Consider the following 17,645-nt stretch of genomic DNA (forward strand, 5'->3'; position numbering starts at 1 on the left):
GGCAGGCTGAGGGGAGACCACTTTATATATGTTAAAGACAGAAAAAACCTGTTTTTCATAATAGGTCCCCTTTAAGATAATTCTCAGCCACTCATATTCCCAACAGTTTACTGCAACGCTGGGTGATACAATTATCCCCAGAAAATACTGGTGCCAGCTGCGCCAACGTGCACCACCTCAGAACAGCTCTACAACCCTCCCAAACTACCCAAACTCGTGCCCGGCTGGCATCATATGGAGCCAAATCAAGGCAAAAACTTTTGCTAATTTGAAAATAAAATTGTAATTGAAAAACTTTTTTTTGCAGTATCAGATCTTTTTATTTCAGTTTCAGATCTTTTTTTTCAGTTTCAGATCTTTTTTTCAGTTTCAGACTTTTGGCCCTGATCTGGCGTAGTGGGCGTGGCATCAACTGAGAGGGGCGTGGTATCAACTGAGAGGGGCGTGGCATCAACTGAGAGGGGCGTGGCATCATGAGTGACAGCATAACAGAGAAGGCGGGGGACGTTCCTCAGTCATGTTGCCTTCAGGAAACGTAGGTTGCAGAACTTATCAGTAGAAGTATGATTCAACACTCTACACTATATTCACGTGATTGGCAGTGGAAAAAACAGATACTAGTGACACATTTCTGTTTAAAAAGCTGTTTTAGACCGTACTTGGCACCAATCGCAGTATAAAAGCGATAAACTATGCCAGACTGTACAGTTCAACAGCCACACTTTAAAGTTTGACATTTCCCACTTCCACATACTACCGTGAACGCATCGCAGTATCGTTTGCGATGCCAAAACAGTTTTTTAAACAGAAATATGTCACTAATATCAGTTGTCAACTGAATCAGTTGTCAACTGAAAAAAAGATTTGAAACTGAAAAAAAAAAAAACTGAAACTGTAAAAAAATAAGTTCATTATCAAAACTTGAATTTCCAGGTTCAAATCTTAGTTTTTCAATTACAATTTTATTTTCAAATTAGCAAAACTTTTGGCCTTGATTTGGCTCCATAGCATCACCGCTCGTATGTGACAGAAACACAGATCGTCTCTTGGCTGCATGAATGTGGTATTTGTTTTATGAAACATTTTTCACTCTACGTTTTCCAGCTCCCCAAACCCTAGTACCTCGCAGACCTGAGGCCCGCGGGATCAGGACCGGGTTGAAATAATGAACTCATCTAATCCACATCAGGATTTCCTTGAACTCAATGAAAATAGAACAGAACAAAAAGTCAAGGTTTGCCTATAAATGGAAAGGTCGCCGAAATAGGTGTTTAATCTGTCAAAAACTAGTGCTGTGAGCTTTTCACAAGCACGCTCCTCGTCCTTAAAATAAACATTAGAAGGCATCAAACTCTCTTATGGAGCAGCAGGGAAAAAATTTAATCCAATAAAAGGCTTAAAAAAAAAAAAAAATCTCCTTGATGACAGCCACCTGAAAACAACGAGGCTCCACAACAAAGCCTTGCACCCGCGTCTCTGTTATGACTCAGGCTTTTTCTGTCGGCCCAGCGTCCCGGGCAACGCCACCGGGCCTGGGCCTCCCACGTACAATAGCCATGATCAATGGAGCTTTGGAAAAACTGATGGAAAACCACTGGCTGACCTGAGAAGGTGGGGGGGCAGCCGGGCCCGAGCTGATGCTCTCTGCCTCGCCATCCCTTGTTCTTCTGACAACTAGGGCTGTCAGTTTAGCGCGTTAGATTAATTACACTGCTAATTAACGCATTATGAAAATTAACGCAATTAATTATGAGTGGCAAAATGCGTGAGCATTTTAAATGTGTCCCATTGAGGGACCCGTAGGCCACTACTTCCCTCCTGCTGCTGGTCAAACTAACAAAGCAGTGACAGACCTGGACAACTCAGGGGAGCCACTCAGCAAATCTTTGCTGGGCCTTTGAACGGCAAGTTTATGTATGAAAAGAAAGATGACAGGACTATCAACAAGAACGCGGTGATTTGTACATTTTGTAAAAAATAATTTTCCTCTCAGCGGAGCTGCTCCAGTATGAATTATCATTTAAACACTAAACATTACCGGACAAGTTCCACTGTAAACGTTACAGCTACTAGTACTTGAATTGCTGTATTGACTCAGATTTAGTTTTAATTTTGAATTGAGAGTCTGCTTAAGTGCCTATTTGAGACTCAGCCGTATTTTATGACTTTTATTTAGCTGTATTTGTATTGCATTTTTGAATAATGCACCTGGCCTAATTGGTTTGCTGATGTGCTTGAGCTTTTTCTTTTGAATTTCATTTATGAAACACTTCACCAATAAAAATGTGGATTTTAAATCTTCTCTTCTTAGTGTATTCAATTGATCAGTCATGCACTGCAATTTTGTAATGTCCTAGAATTATAATTCTTTATTTGGGGACCTTTAGCAGATATGAGATTAAAATGCGATTAATTCGATTAATTAATTATAAATCCTGTAATTAATTACATACATGTTTTTAATGGCCAGACTACTGACAACCAAGCAAACAGAAAGAAAAGAAGCCTCCGAAGCTGCAGGGACGGAGCCGGTGCTGCTCCGACTTCCAGGCCAGTAGACAGAGCCAAAACACACAACGCTGCGGATCAAAACAACGACAGCAGCACACCTCCCTTGCTAATGAGCGTGCAGCCAAAGAAAAAAGGAAGAGAGACATATGGGCAGCTTGTCCTCAACTGCTCAGTGAAACTGCTCTTCGCTGGAGAGAAAAGGGAGTCTGGGAAATGTGCATTTTAAAAGCAGACCCACTTCCTGACTGGGTGCATTAAAGGAGGAAAACAAAAGCGCCGCTCCCAGTCCAGTGACAACTGAGCAGCAGGAAGGACACAAAAACGGAAACTTTGCTCGTCTTTAGAAATAATACAGTCGGGCCTGAAGTAAGAAATATCTATATATTTAAATGCATTACACTGTAGTCAGTGTCCTGAGCTAAACTGGATCCACTGCAGAAGACTAAAAATATAAAATCTCTTAATTGACAACAGAAACCTCTGAAGAACATGTCTCCTCCCCGTTGACGGGTAAAAGCCCATCCGTCGTGCTTCATGAATTAGTAAAGCTTCAGCAGAAAGTGCAGCAGCAGAGATGGGACCTACCTTCTGGAGGCTGTTGGGATTCAGCTGTGTCTTGTCTATTATCTTAATCGCCACCTGCAAAGGCAGAGAAAATAGAAAAGTGTCACAAAAATGTCATAAAAAGAGGCCATGTGAAGGAATGGAGGATTTAAAACGGTACATGATGCAGACGCTTTCTCCTTTTGAAAACCATAACCGAGCGCTCGAGTGCTCGGGAGCAGTGGCTCGTCCTGTAAAACGGCCTCAAGTGGAAACGTACAGCTCCATCTGCGAGGCAGCAGAACTGGATATCGTTAGCACTTTCCTCGTGCAACACGGCACTGATTTAGCAAAAGCACCTCTTTGTAAAAGTCGCCTGATATTTTGTCAGAATCAAAAAAGAAGGGAAGCATGTTTCCATGGCTGTGTAAAGCCCCCCCAAAGCAGATCACTGGATCAGCCCGGCATTCAGCCACAAGGGCAGAACGCTGCACAACGCTCTTCTTCTTCACCATCACAACTTCTCGCAGTTGATGGAATAAGAAAAGTGCCCAAAGTGTCACTGCACATCTGCACGCTTAAAGAGTTGATGGCCAACGTCCTCGTGTCATGTACGACTGTGGAAACGAGCTGGCTTTCATCAGGCAGTCGTATTCGTACATTTCACTGGAACTGCACCAAACAAATGTTCTGTCTTCTCCTCACCCTACACAGACTGATGACTCATCCCTGAACATCACTTTCATCCCTTCATCCCCAGCCCGGGATCGCTCCGCTACAGCCCACCCACCGCTACAGCTCACCCACCGCTGTAGCCCACCCACCGCTACAGCCCACCGCTACAGCTCACCCACCGCTACAGCCCACCGCTACAGCTCACCCACCGCTACAGCTCACCCACCGCTACAGCCCACCCACCGCTACAGCTCACCGCTACAGCCCACCGCTACAGCTCACCCACCGCTACAGCCCACCGCTACAGCACCACCCACCGCTACAGCCCACCGCTACAGCCCACCCACCGCTACAGCCCACCCACCGCTACAGCTCACCCACCGCTACAGCTCACCCACCGCTACAGCTCGCCCACCGCTACAGCCCACCCACTGCTACAGCCCACCGCTACAGCTCACCCACCGCTACAGCCCACCGACCGCTACAGCTCACCCACCGCTACAGTCCACCCACCGCTACAGCCCACCGCTACAGCTCACCCACCGCTACAGCCAACTGCTACAGCTCACCCACATCTAGAGCCCACCGCTACAGCTCACCCACCGCTACAGCTCACCCACCGCTACAGCCCACCCACCACTACAGCCCACCGCTACAGCTCACCCGCCGCTACAGCCCACCGCTACAGCTCACCCACTGCTACAGCCCACCCACCGCTACAGTCCACCGCTACAGCCTACCCACCACTACAGCCCACCGCTACAGCTCACCCACCGCTACAGCCCACCCACCACTACAGCCCACCGCTACAGCTCACCCACCGCTACAACTCACCCACCGCTACAGCTCACCCACCGCTACAGTCCACCGCTACAGCCTACCCACTGCTACAGCCCACCGCTACAGCTCACCCACCGCTACAGCCAACTGCTACAGCTCACCCACTGCTACAGCCCACCGCTACAGCTCACCCACCGCTACAGCCCACCGCTACAGCCCACCCACCGCTACAGCCCACCCACCGCTACAGTCCACCGCTACAGCCCACCCACCGCTACAGTCCACCCACCGCTACAGTCCACCGCTACAGCCCACCCACCGCTACAGCACCGCCCACCGCTACAGCCCACCCAAAGTCCCATTTCAGTCCCTCAGCACGTTATAGTTCAGGCACAAAGACCAACTCCTGCTTCTACCCACTTGTTTTTCCATTTATGTTAGGGTGCATTTCCTATTTCAGACACATTGCTTTGAGTTTTCACTTAATTTCGCCAAGTCCACAACTTGAACTAGTGCAGAATGCAGCTGCCCGTCTCTTAACTAACACGAAAAGACGTGAGCACATTACTCCGGTCCTCTATTCACTCCATTGGCTTCCTGTCCATTTTAGAATTGATTTTAAACTTTTAATGTTTGTTTTTAAAGCACTCACCAGCCTTGCCGCACCCCATTTATCAGAGCTTTTAACGGTATTTTCTGACAAATTGACTTGAATGTTTTATTTGAGATTTGCACAAATGGTTTGTTATTTGCACAACTGTCAACCTCAGTGGAAAATTCTGCCTGTTACTGTCTACATTGTATTAATTGCACATTGTATTTTAATTGAATTGTTATGCAGGAAAGGGATATTTGTTTTATTTCATTCAAGAAGCATTTTTATTCTATATATGCAGGCAGTTTATTTTTATTTCATTTGTTTTATACATTTTGATATTGTGCAGACCGGCCGTTGTGGCAAAGGGTGGCGCTAATGAGTCTCATTTCTTAAAAGGAGCCTCATGCTCATGCTAATAAAAGGTACCTGTGTGATATTTGGCACGAGGCTTTGTATTAAAACTGACTGTTTTTTTAAGAGTTTGCCTCAGAAAAAAATTAAGCTAACAGAGATGCTATGCTATAATGCTTTGGGGGAAACCCCAATTATAGCACAGAAAAAATATCAATATATATCGAGTATCGCCATTCAGCTAGAAAATATCGAGATATGACTTTTGGTCCATATCGCCCAGCCCTAGTGTGTGTGTGTGTGTGTGTGTGCGGAAATAAAACAGTTAAAAGAACAGCTTGCCAGACAGGTGATGCCCGGGGTTGTACAGAGCTTATTCCCACATACACCGGGTCAGCATGGGCGTTAATGAGGTTCACATCCTCAGACTTTGGTTATGAGCCCAATAACATCCCGCCCCTTCAAGTGGCCAGGCATCAGCTCATTAGCCGTTTGAAGGAGCTGTAAACACCGAAGTGTGTGTTTATGCAACGTGCATAGGTGCTTCAGCTTGTTTTCTTAAGGACACCGTTGGTGAGTCCAACATGCCCCTCCCTCTACCACAATAGAAAAGGCAAGATGAGCAGCTTTGTGTGAGCGACGCAGTCAAAACAAGCATTTACAGTATGAATCTTCTTTTACACACTGACTTCACTTATAAACTGGGTTTAGTAGATTCTTCTTTGTTGAGCTCATTTCAACTTCAACGGCATCAATTTAAACCTCCTATCTAAAATTATTCATCTATCTACTCGGTGTCTATCATTTGAATGTAGGGCTGGGGATCCATTCAAATGTCAAGAATAGATTTGATTCTGATTCAGAATCGATTATCAAGATTTGATTGGATCCGATTCAATTCTGATATTGATTTGGGTTAGTGTTATTAAAACTGTTGTTTGAGCTGTTTCATGAATTATATGACTGTAGTTCTGCAACATATTAACACTAGTATTATATTGAGATTCAACAGCAAGTATTGCAGCTAATGATGTTGTAAGGACCAATCAGCTCCCAGAATGCTGATAGAACTGCTTTCAGAAACATCGTGGGGCAGAATTACCAAACAGATCCAAAGCAGCAAACAGAGACGTATGAAATCGGTTTTATTTTTTCCCAGATTCCATTTAAATTTTTTCCATTTTCGGTCTATTTCGGTTTTTTAATTTTTGAGAAATTGGTTTTTAGCATTTTATGCAAATGTAACCCCAAGACAGTATATAAAGTAATGAAATATAGACAATTTATGCAATTATAACTGAAAACTTTAATGTTTTCAGACCTTTAAACTTACCGTATTTTCTGGACTATAAGCCGCACCTGTATATAAGCCGCATCCGCTCTATTTAAAAAAAAAAAAAAGATATGCAAGTCGCAGATATTTATGTTGTTAGATTAGATATCTACTACATGTACAGAATGATTTTGAACTGTAAATGATGTACATTAATGTACCTAAATAGATCCTTTCCTAACAGTGTCTTTTAACACTGCAGCTGATTAAAACTGGACAGAACCAAGAGAAAATAACCGGTATTTATTTATCTATTTATCTGTTTGAAATCTGCTTCTACCTACTTCTATCTGCTAAAGAAGAAGTAGCGTATTCTTCTTTGCATTTATTTTGTCCTAGTTTTTATTCTAATTCCGGTTAGCACCCCCCCTAGCGGTGGAAAAAAAATCCACAGAATGGCCGCACCTTTGTATAAGCCGCATGGTTCAAAACCTATGAAAAAAGTAGCGGCTTATAGTCCAGAAAATACGGTATTTAAAGGCAAAAACATGGCATTAGTTATGCTCATGTCCAACAAAACATTCCTTTTTTAGGCATAAACAAAAGAATACCAAAAGTTGTGACGTAATGATGAAAAATGATGAAAAAAAATATCGATCTTTAGATATACAAATCGATTTTTAGGAATTAATATGAGAATCGATTTAGAATCGGAAGATTGATTTTTTCATCACAGGCCTATTTGAATCAAACGTGCTGTGAAATGTGAGGATAAAGAGCTCCTGCGTCTCTGCGTCTCACCTCTCTGCCGGTGAGAATGTGCCGTGCCAGCTTCACTTTGGCGAAGTTTCCCTTGCCGATGGTCTTCAGCAGCCGGTAGTTTCCTACGTGGGGCTGCTGGGGCTCGTCGTTGCTGCGGGCCCGGACGCCGGTCCGGCCCGAGCGCGTGCCCAGCTCTGTGCGCCCATTGCTGTGAGACGTGTGCTGTGGAAGAGACATGCCGTTAGACGAGAGCAGCTCCTTGGTCTTCTCTCACCGTGGAAGATCTGTCCACGGTGAGTCATGTGGACACGCTGCACACACACACACACACACACACACACACACTTTGCCTCAGCACAAAATGATCAAATACATAAAAATAACCGCAGCTATTTATATTACTGCATCCAGCTTTTCTTCCGTCACCAAATATCTGACAAACGCTGCTTTCAGATAAGCTGAAATCGATTCAGGCATTCAAAAATTACACTAAACTCTCATTTGCATCAATTGAAATCATGAATAAATCATTAAACCCCACACACACACACCTAATCTGTGACGAAGGGTTGCTGCACGCTGCCACCCAGATGGCCCAGAAGGACAGGCCTGTAACTGGTAAACCAGAGCAGAGACTCCAGCTGGCCGACAACAACGTAAACCAGAAACATGTGACCGATACGAGCAGCAGGAACAATTACTGAAATTGCAGACCTCCGTTTACTGATTTTTCTGATACTTTTGCCATATATCCTGCTTTTTTGTCTCGCTCTGTCTGAAAACTACGTTTAGTAGCGAGTTAGCTACCGTGAAAACCCTGCAGATAAGAAAGCGACCATTCTTCACTCATTCGTGCCTTATTTTCTGTTCGTGGCAGCAGAACTTTATTCTCTGCTTTAATCTGCGTTCAAAAACGCTCAGATCTCCCTACAAAAGAAAAAAAAGAAGTTGATTTTGGGTTCAGAGAGGTTACTCAAAGTTAAAAGGCTGATGAATAACATTAGTTTGAGAAGTAAAACACGCTCTTTCATAAAGTACTATTAAGATGTGACGTAGCAGGTCAGAGTCCAGTTCACGGGTCATCTTTATTCCCTCACACTGGCCACGGTTACATGATGGTTTTTAATTCTGAAGTAATTATTTCGAATTAAATAATTCAGAATTAAACTATTTTCCTTCGAGTTTACATGGAAATAGTAATTCCGAATTGAGGTTTACATGGAAAACATGTTTGATCGGCTTTCTCCAATTCCTCTTCAGGTCTGGGGGTTGGGAAGGTTCTGATTGGATAGGGGGGGGACCGGAAGTTACGTCTACCGGAAGAAAAACAAACTAAGCCGCTAGAACTTTGAAAAGCTCACAATTTTTATGTTTCCTGCTAGGGCTGTTCGATTTTGCCCAAAAATAAAATCTCGATTTTTTTCTCTCAAAATCCAATTTTCGATTACGATTACGATTATTTTGTGAATTGACAAAAGGCAAAGAAATGATTTCAAATATGCAGTTTTTTTATTGAACATTTGCCCCATTGGGCTTTAAGTGCAAACTTTGCTCTTATTAAACCAAAAATGAATGAATAAAGTGCAAAACTCTGTAAAATAAGTTGAAAAAAAGTTTTAAAAAATATAATTAAATATAAAAGTTTTATCTCTGAAAAAAAAAAATCTGCAAATCAGCACTTGCAAACATACAGTAAGTTATATTTCCAATTAAATAAAACAAGACATTTTCTAATTAAACTAAACTGGGTCTTTGCATGCTAAATAATAATGCAACCCATGAAGGAGGTAGAGGTGTGTAATGTCAGTCATTACATTTGCTATTCACATTTGCAAGTTTTTTGCAAGGAACACGAGCCGGTCCTCCAAGCTATTTATTAAATAAATGGTATCTGCTCTTGACCAGCGTTTACTGCTGCTGCCATCTTGAAACTTTGTTTGGAAAACGGGATATAAGCGTCATGGAGACAGACGGGCGAGGGAACGAGCAGCGCAGAAAGACCGGAATTAATTTAAAGAGATATGAGTGTATACATGATCTGGAATTATTCTATTCGGATTTAAAATCAGAATAAACCAGCCACTTACTTCGGAATTACGTTTAATTCAGAATGGCCATTTTCATTCGGAATTAGGTGTTCACATGGTAATTTTTACTCATTTTAAATAGGATTTCATTTTAATTCTGAATTAAACTTCCCATGTAAACGCACTCAATGTGGACGTCACCGGAGCCATGTCTTTCTGTCCTGTCTGGATCTACGTTGGGAAATTAAGCTCTTTAAAAAAAAGGTGGAAGGGAAAAACTAACATAGTCAAGACTGTTGCAAACAAACAAACAGGGCTGAGCGACTGCAACACTGCATCTTTACTGTACAAGCAAAGATAAAACGCTCAGCTGACTTTAGTGTTGCGATATTGTGGTGACAATGCCGCCAATGGACGGATTGATTGTTTCGGCTGATGAGCTCAAAAGCCCCCCTCTGTCTGGAAAAAGAGCAGGGGGGGTGGGGGGGGCTGACAGATACTCAGAGCGGCTCGGTATCGACCACCCGACTGATGCCTCATGAACTGAGCTGGCTGCCCCGCCCGGCCCGGCCACCCCGGCCCGGCCCGTCTCTACCCACCTCAACCCCTCCCAGCCCCAGCCAAACTGACCCCATTCCCCCAGCGGACACACCGACAATGAGGGAAAAAGGAGTGGGAACTTTTAAATATATGAAAACGAAAGGTCACCAGTAAGAGTGGCAGTTGTCAAACTGTTCTGGAAAACATTCAGCAAGTAATAAACGGAAAATACCACCCGGAGTGCAACAAGAGGAACATTGTTTGCACCAGAAAGACCACAGACACAGCCGAGGGTCGTGTTAACGTCACAGAGCAACACGGATGCATTTTGAGTCACTACAGGAATATTTTGGGAGTCCTACAGTGATGGCAGGGGAGATAAAAATATCTCCAAGTAGGATAAGGTCACTGTTGAATAACACAGAAAAAAGAGCCAGCGACAGCATCAGGACAAAGTCCTCATTGATCCGACAATTACAACGCATGGAGATATCTACAACGCTCAAAACAATCTGCCCCGTCTAGTTCGTAACTTCCTGGAAGAGGAAACACAAAAAGAAAAGATTTAAATGGCCCCTTTTCCTTGTCGGTGGTTACTCACAAAGCTGCGTTGCCTCCTGGCTGCCTGCGAGCCCGTCATGTTTCAGCAGGAGAGGGATGCAAAGGCCCGCTGGCGATGACCCCAGAGATTCCCACCACACCAGATTTTCCCAACTCAAAGCCCAACCACCACAGAGAGGAAGACAACAGGAGGTCTGGTCCCGGTCAAGTCTGCAGCAGGCAGACACGCCCAGACCGGAAGCCAAGCACCACCCTTTCAAAATAAAAGCTTCTTGCTGAGTTGTGTTTCAATACGGCGCTTTAGAAGCGCTGCTCCACTTCCAGAAGTGTTTGCTCGGACTAAATGAGCAGTACCGGGCGGTCGAGGGTGGCATCGCTGCCGTCGTGTTTAACGGGGATTTAGGCACCGACTTGTCCCTCGCTGGCTTATTTTCGTGTGACAGGGTGTGCAGGTTCCAGTGGATGCATGTGCTGACCCAGAAACAGATTTGAATCAGCAGACAATCGAGTCTACTTGATTACCTTTAATTGCTGTTCAAATCTTATCTAAGTTATTTTTATCAATGATTAGTCAACTTCTGCTCATTAGCTCTAGTAAGGTGGTTAAGAGTATCCTCCGTAAGGTCATTACATAGCTCTTGCAGCTACCGGAGACACATTCCTCTCGTTTGATTGTTTTATTTAGGATCCCCCATTAGCATTAGCTATTCTTCCTGAGATCTCACATACACACAACACACAAATTAACACTTAATACATAACAGACATACATTATACATGACAAACAAAACAATAATAGACACAACTCCCTCTATGGAACCGGATCCAGCACCGGCCTAAAAGACCATTTGGAGTTGGCTGAAAAGCCCTATTAGACAGTTTATCACATTTGCATAGAAACACTTGGTGGTCCAAGGAAAAAAGAATAAAGTAAATTAAAAAAATACTGTAAACCAAAGATTGAAAGTGCAATAACCTTCGCCCGCTAAATACCTCACGTATTTTTGCACAAGTAAATATTATCCGTTTTTTGGGTTTACTATTTTTCTCTTGCTCATTTTTCTACATTTTATATTGCTCTTTTTTTTTAATTATTTTGCTATTTATTGGTTATTTTTATTTAAATTTTTTTTAGGATATACTTTTTTATACCTTGTCATACTTTCATGTGTATTTGTATGAACTGTTGAGCGTGTGTGTGTTTTGCTGCTGCACAATTGAATTTCTCCTCTGGGAGATCAATAAAGTCTATTCTATTCTAGTCACAAACAACACAGAGGAGAACTAAATCACCATCATTCTCAGACATAAATACATAGAAATGAAATCAAATAAAACACCTTCATAAATATTTGCATTTCCATCGCAGCAACTTCAGGGTCTATTCTATTTTCTAAGACCTTTCTCACCACGAAGGGAACAATCAACTGCTCTGTGGTCGGTCAATACAAAGAAAAAAAGTGTGTCGATACCGTCAAATGGTACAAATGTACGCTTAATGGTTGGGCCAATCCTAAATCATCACTTGCTCCCACCTCTCACTCTCTCACTAAAGATGTAGAGATGGGTCCCCCCTGACTTAATAAACCCATATCTGTAACGGAGGAATTATGGCGTCGTTTCCACTGATCTGCCAGGCGGCGGCCTTGCCATCAGATCACTGCCATTCCTATCAGGGTAGGAATCTGAGGGAAAGCACACGACGGCATGCTGTCCTCCAGAGAGCTCCCATCTCCATGACCCTCACAGAAACCTCACTGTTCCGTCTAAATGTGCCGAGCGAGCAAAAGGCAGAATGAAAAGTCTGGCGGTTGTCAAACAGAAACATACCCACAAGGACAAATTAAGAATAAAAGAAAAACCCCCAATTTAAATCAGATCAACTTGTTATGGCAGGAGTGATTATATTATATTAGCCTTCAGTTTTCATTGTTTCCTCTGCTGATTCTGACAGTTTAATTACTAGCTGCTTATTCTCTGCAACAGACAGCAAAATGACCCAATTACCTCCGCAGGATCAATAGGATTTCACCACATCTTATCATCGGCACCCTGTTTGTGCAGCACAAGTCTCATGTCCAGCTGACTCTCTGCTGCTACCGAGACGAGTCATGAGACCGATGATATCACATGTAGACATTTAGGTCTTTGCAGTTAGACGCTAACCAGGATACTGGGACAAAAGGGGACGTATGGCGGAAACCCGGGAAAGCAGAGCATCTAAAACACAACATTTGCCTGATTCAGAGTCTGAACTGGAGCATGAAGGGCTTTGAAAAACATCTGTACAAACTGATCACACTTCAGGACAAGAGTTAAAAAAAAAAGAAGCTCACAAGTGCTAAAAGCATTGGTGAATTATCACAAATTGAGAGCGATTAATTTCAGTTATTTATCAAGCATTCGCTTCCTCTCATGTCCTATTTAACATGACATGAATTATATAAGTGATGTGTATATGCCGTTCAAGTCAGCATGTGAGGTATGTGCATTCTTATTTATGCTTGGTTTCAATGACAGTCGCGTTTCCATTGGACTTCTGTGCAAAAGAAAATCAAATATCTGAATGTGTGATGAGGGCAGCACTGCAGGGGGTCAGCCTTTCCTTTGAACCGCGTTTTTTCCTAATAAGCGTGATTCTCATAACTCTCCATGATCTCGTCCTGCGAGACTTCTCTTCAAAGCAACAAAAAAGAAAATCCCAACGTTGAAGAAGATGGACAAAAACCACGTAGAGGTAAAACCCCTACGTGATGCAGTAATGATTAAACAGTGTTATAGAACAACTTCATCGTATTAATGAGGCCAAAAATAGCCGTAAAACAAGATTTTGATGACATCACATGCAGCGCTGCCACAGATGTCCAAATGCAATAGGTGTTTACATTTTACTGTGGCGCTAAACCATTATCGATACGTCTGAAGAACCACCTCATGGAAGCGTTAAATAGGTTTTTATGATATTTGGCCATTTATTCAAATTAGAGATGGTTCAATTACATGTTTTTCTTTGAGATATTTAGGTTTTGCACTTGTGACATAAAAACGGTGTAAGGTCCCGGCTTTCCAGAGATCTCCAGCTAGTGGGAAAGGAAGCCAGTTCGACTTCCTTTCCCACTAGCTGGAGCTTTGTAGAACCTCTATGGAACCGGATCCAGCACCGGCCTAAAAGACCATTTGGAGTTGGCTGAAAAGCCCTATTAGACAGTTTATCACATTTGCATAGAAACACTTGGTGGTCCAAGGAAAAAAAGAATAAAGTGAATTAAAAAATACTGCAAACCAAAATGTGGACAGTGTCTCAAAGATGCGGGCCAAGACAGGACTGAGGTGAGCTTAGGGATTTATGGAGAGGGGGGGGGGGCATCCATCCCCCCTTTCCATCCATTATGTCTTTTCATCAATGAATGTGGTTTTACTGCTATTTCAACATTTAGAGTCATCACCAGAAAAATAACACCAGAAAAATAACAATTTTCACCTGTTTCAAGTAAATTTTCACTTGAAATAAGTAAGAAAATCTGCCAGTGGGACAAGATTTATCTTCTCATTACAAGCAAAAAAATCTTGTTCCACTGGCAGATTTTTCTACTAATTTCAAGTGAAAATCTACTTGAAACAGGTGAAAATTGTTGTTTTTTCCAGTGAAGAGTCTTGTTTTAGGTGTAATGAGATTTTTTTACTAAAATGAGACATTTTAACTAGAAATAAGACAAATATTCTTGTTAAGATTTTGAGTTTTTGCTGTGATCCATGTTACTTATCCTGTGAAGGACAGAGTCATATTGATAAGTTCAGAAAAGTGTTTTTTATTGTTGTGTTTTGATGTATTTGATGTAAGCCCAGTGGATATTTAAAGCTTACAGAAGGCTGCATTTAACTGCTGCTATGTCATTCCTGCAGTATTTCTGCAGGTGTTTTGGTCACTGCTATTATTTGTAATATATTATATTATTTGTAATCAGCACAAATTATCTGTCCCCATGTCATAAAATCCACCATCCCCCCTGATTTTTTTTTTTTTTTTACAACTCGAGTACTGGTTTACTTGCTGAAAAACTGCCTTTTATTCCTTAAATTGTGAAAATCCTCACCGGAAGTTGCTATGGTCGTGGTAAAACCGGCTAAACAAGCTTCTTTTTCTACACACATTCAACCCTGTCGCTAGGGGGCGGGACTAACGGGGCTGAAATGTGAACGCTGATTGGAGGAAAGCTTTGAGTGACAGCCGGGGGAGCCAATCGGCAGCCAGGACAGAAACTACTGTTGCCTGCCAGAACCAGTCCAGCAGGCAAAGTACTGTAGTTTTGTCCGAGGTTGGGCCTTAATATCCTGACTGCATCCTAAATACCGTTAGTCACAACAAAGCGACTATTCCATCAGCAATAAAAAAAATACCAAGCACTGCGTAAAGCCCTTTATAAAATCTAATCATAAACGCAGGGTTTGTTCAAGATAGTTTTTGCTTTTTTTACGGTTTCAACCCTTCCAATGAGCCACAAAACACTACAGAATGAAAACAAATTATTGCTGTCCCAAAAGCATTTAAAAAAAGAAGATATTTCAAAGGTATTTCCTAGCAAATTGAGCAAAAACGGTGGTTTATACTCACACTTTCCGTCACCTTCTCGTTGACCGTCGGGAGAGGAGTTTTTGTTGACATCTTGTCTATTTCTCCTTAACCAGTGGTGCTCTGGTGTCCACAGCCTTTAGTCCAACACCGGGGGAATAAAGTGATCTCTTTTCTGAGCAGGTTTCTCTGGGGAAACAGCATGGATCGTGACTGTTTCCAAAGCAGACCGGACGTGACAGAATCCCCCACCTGAGCTGCTGGAGAGCGGAAAAAAAACGGACTGGAGAGAAAAAGAAGCTCGTTTTCAGCATTCACATGACGCATGTACACTGATACCGGCCTGGGCTCCCACTAAAGCAGGCAGAGGGAATCAGTGCGGGCTCGGGTGTGAGTTTGATCACTAAACTAACGCCAGGGCGCAGTCGGGCTCACTTACAACAACCACCGAGGGCTTTTCTGCCCCCCACAAAAACAATCTCTTTAGGAAAAAAATATAAAATATATATGGCATCGAGTGTCAGTGGTGGGTGTCTGGGAGAGGGGTTTTCCAGGTCCAGGGGGGTGAAACACTCGCCGCCGGCTCGGTTTCTCCCATCTCCTCGGGGCCGGAGTGAAGGCTGTTTTAGGTGGGACCAAAATGGCTCCGCGGCGCTGGCTGGATTAGGACGCGTTCAGGGACCGCGAGCAGGCTCCGGAAAACAGGGCTCTCAACCAAGTTAAGGCTTTGTTTTTACACGATTAGATGATTACCGTGTCTACCACGGAGTATTAGGGCCAAACTACGACAAAAAAAAAGAAGGAAATTACGAGAATAAAGTCGTAAAATGATGAGAATACAGTCGTAATATTACGAGAATAAAGTCGTAATATTACGAGAATAAAGTTGTAATATTACAAGAATAAAGTCATAATATAATGAGAATAAAGTCGTAAAATCACGAGAATAAAGTCGTAATATCACGAGAATAAAGTCGTAATATTACAAGAATAAAGTCGTAACATTATGAGAATAAAGTCGTAATATTACGAGAATAAAGTCGTAACATTGCGAGAATAAAGTCGTCATATTATGAGAATAAAGTCGTAACATTACGAGAATAAAGTTGTAACATTACAAGAATAAAGTGGTAATTTATGAGAATAAAGTCGTAACATTACGAGAATAAAGTCATATTACGAGAATAAAGTCGTAACATTACGAGAATGTCGTAATTTATGAGAATAAAGTTGTAATATTACGAGAATAAAGTCGTAACATAACGACAATAAAGTCACAATATAATGAGAATAAAGTCGTAAAATCACGAGAATAAAGTCATAATGTTGCGAGAATAAGGTGGTAATTGAATAAAGTTGTAACATTATGAGAATAAAGTCGTAATATTACTAGAATAAAGTCGTAACATTGCGAGAATAAAGTCGTCATATTACGAGAATAAAGTCGTAACATTACGAGAATAAAGTCGTCATATTACGAGAATAAAGTTGTAACATTACAAGAATAAAGTGGTAATTTATGAGAATAAAGTCGTAACATTACGAGAATAAAGTCGTAACATTACGAGAATAAAGTCGTAATTTATGAGAATAAAGTTGTAATATTACAAGAATAAAGTGTTAATTTATGAGAACTCTAACAGGAAGAGTGTGTTAAAATGTTGAATATTGAGTATCTTGTGACGTTATATTTATATATTTATAATATATTTAATATTACGATTTTATTCTCGTAATATTACGACTTTATTCTGGTAATATTACGAATTTATTCTCGTAATATGACAACCTTATTCTCGCAATGTTACGACTTTATTCTCACAACATTATGACTTTATTCTCGTAATTTTACAAGTTTATTCTCATATTATTATGATTTTATTTTCTTAATTTCCTTTTTTTTTGCCCTAATACTCCGTCGTACCGTGTCAGTGTTCAATTTCCGATGAGATTTAGGGACTAAATTGTGGAATGATTTTTTCCACCTGGCAAAGAGCTCTTCCTCTTTGAAATGTTATAAAAGGCGTTTGAAGGAACTTGACTGCTGTTTTGTAACTGTTTTCCCAACGTATTGTTGTACATATATCCATGTTTTATTGTTTTTTTTGTGTTTCACTCATAGTGACGTGATCATTTCTACCATTAGACTTATTTCTCAGGAATCAATAGAAGTTGTAAAAACAATATCCCATGCACACTCACACTTTTTTTTGTCTTTATTCTTTATTATTATCTATATATTGCATTATTAGTTTGCCATCACTTTTGTGTAGTTATTCCTTTTTGTTTTTGTATGTCAATCTTGTGCTCTTTATAACATGTGACATTTTAATAACTTCGGTGGAGGCTTCAAATAAGCCCATTGGGTTTTTTGCCTCTTCCTGCACTGTATAGTATTTATCTTTGATATTTTCTTGTAAACCTTTAAAACTGTGCTAAACAATAAACTAAACT

General features: G+C 41.6%; 1 protein-coding gene across 16 annotated transcripts in view; it reads right to left on the reverse strand.

Annotated features, from left to right (window-relative positions):
* The window catches only part of mark3a (MAP/microtubule affinity-regulating kinase 3a), an 88,917-nt gene extending 73,080 nt beyond the window's left edge, over nucleotides 1–15,837 (reverse strand). For 15 of the 16 annotated variants that reach the window (XM_061742813.1, XM_061742810.1, XM_061742811.1 and 12 more), the window contains exons 1-3: nucleotides 15,234–15,837; nucleotides 7,533–7,715; nucleotides 3,097–3,150 (exon numbers count right to left, since the gene is read on the reverse strand). In XM_061742813.1, coding sequence (XP_061598797.1) covers nucleotides 3,097–3,150; nucleotides 7,533–7,715; nucleotides 15,234–15,284 — 288 coding nt within the window. In that variant the 5' untranslated portion in view covers nucleotides 15,285–15,837. Of the gene's footprint in view, nucleotides 1–3,096; nucleotides 3,151–7,532; nucleotides 7,716–10,661; nucleotides 10,802–15,233 lie in introns of those variants that run through there. The other variant, XM_061742800.1, reaches the window with a different exon arrangement.
* Between the last annotated feature and the right edge of the window lie 1,808 nt (nucleotides 15,838–17,645).

This window comes from Cololabis saira, chromosome 16, assembly GCF_033807715.1.
Source record: "Cololabis saira isolate AMF1-May2022 chromosome 16, fColSai1.1, whole genome shotgun sequence".
In the NCBI taxonomy this organism is placed as follows: Eukaryota; Metazoa; Chordata; class Actinopteri; order Beloniformes; family Belonidae; genus Cololabis; species Cololabis saira.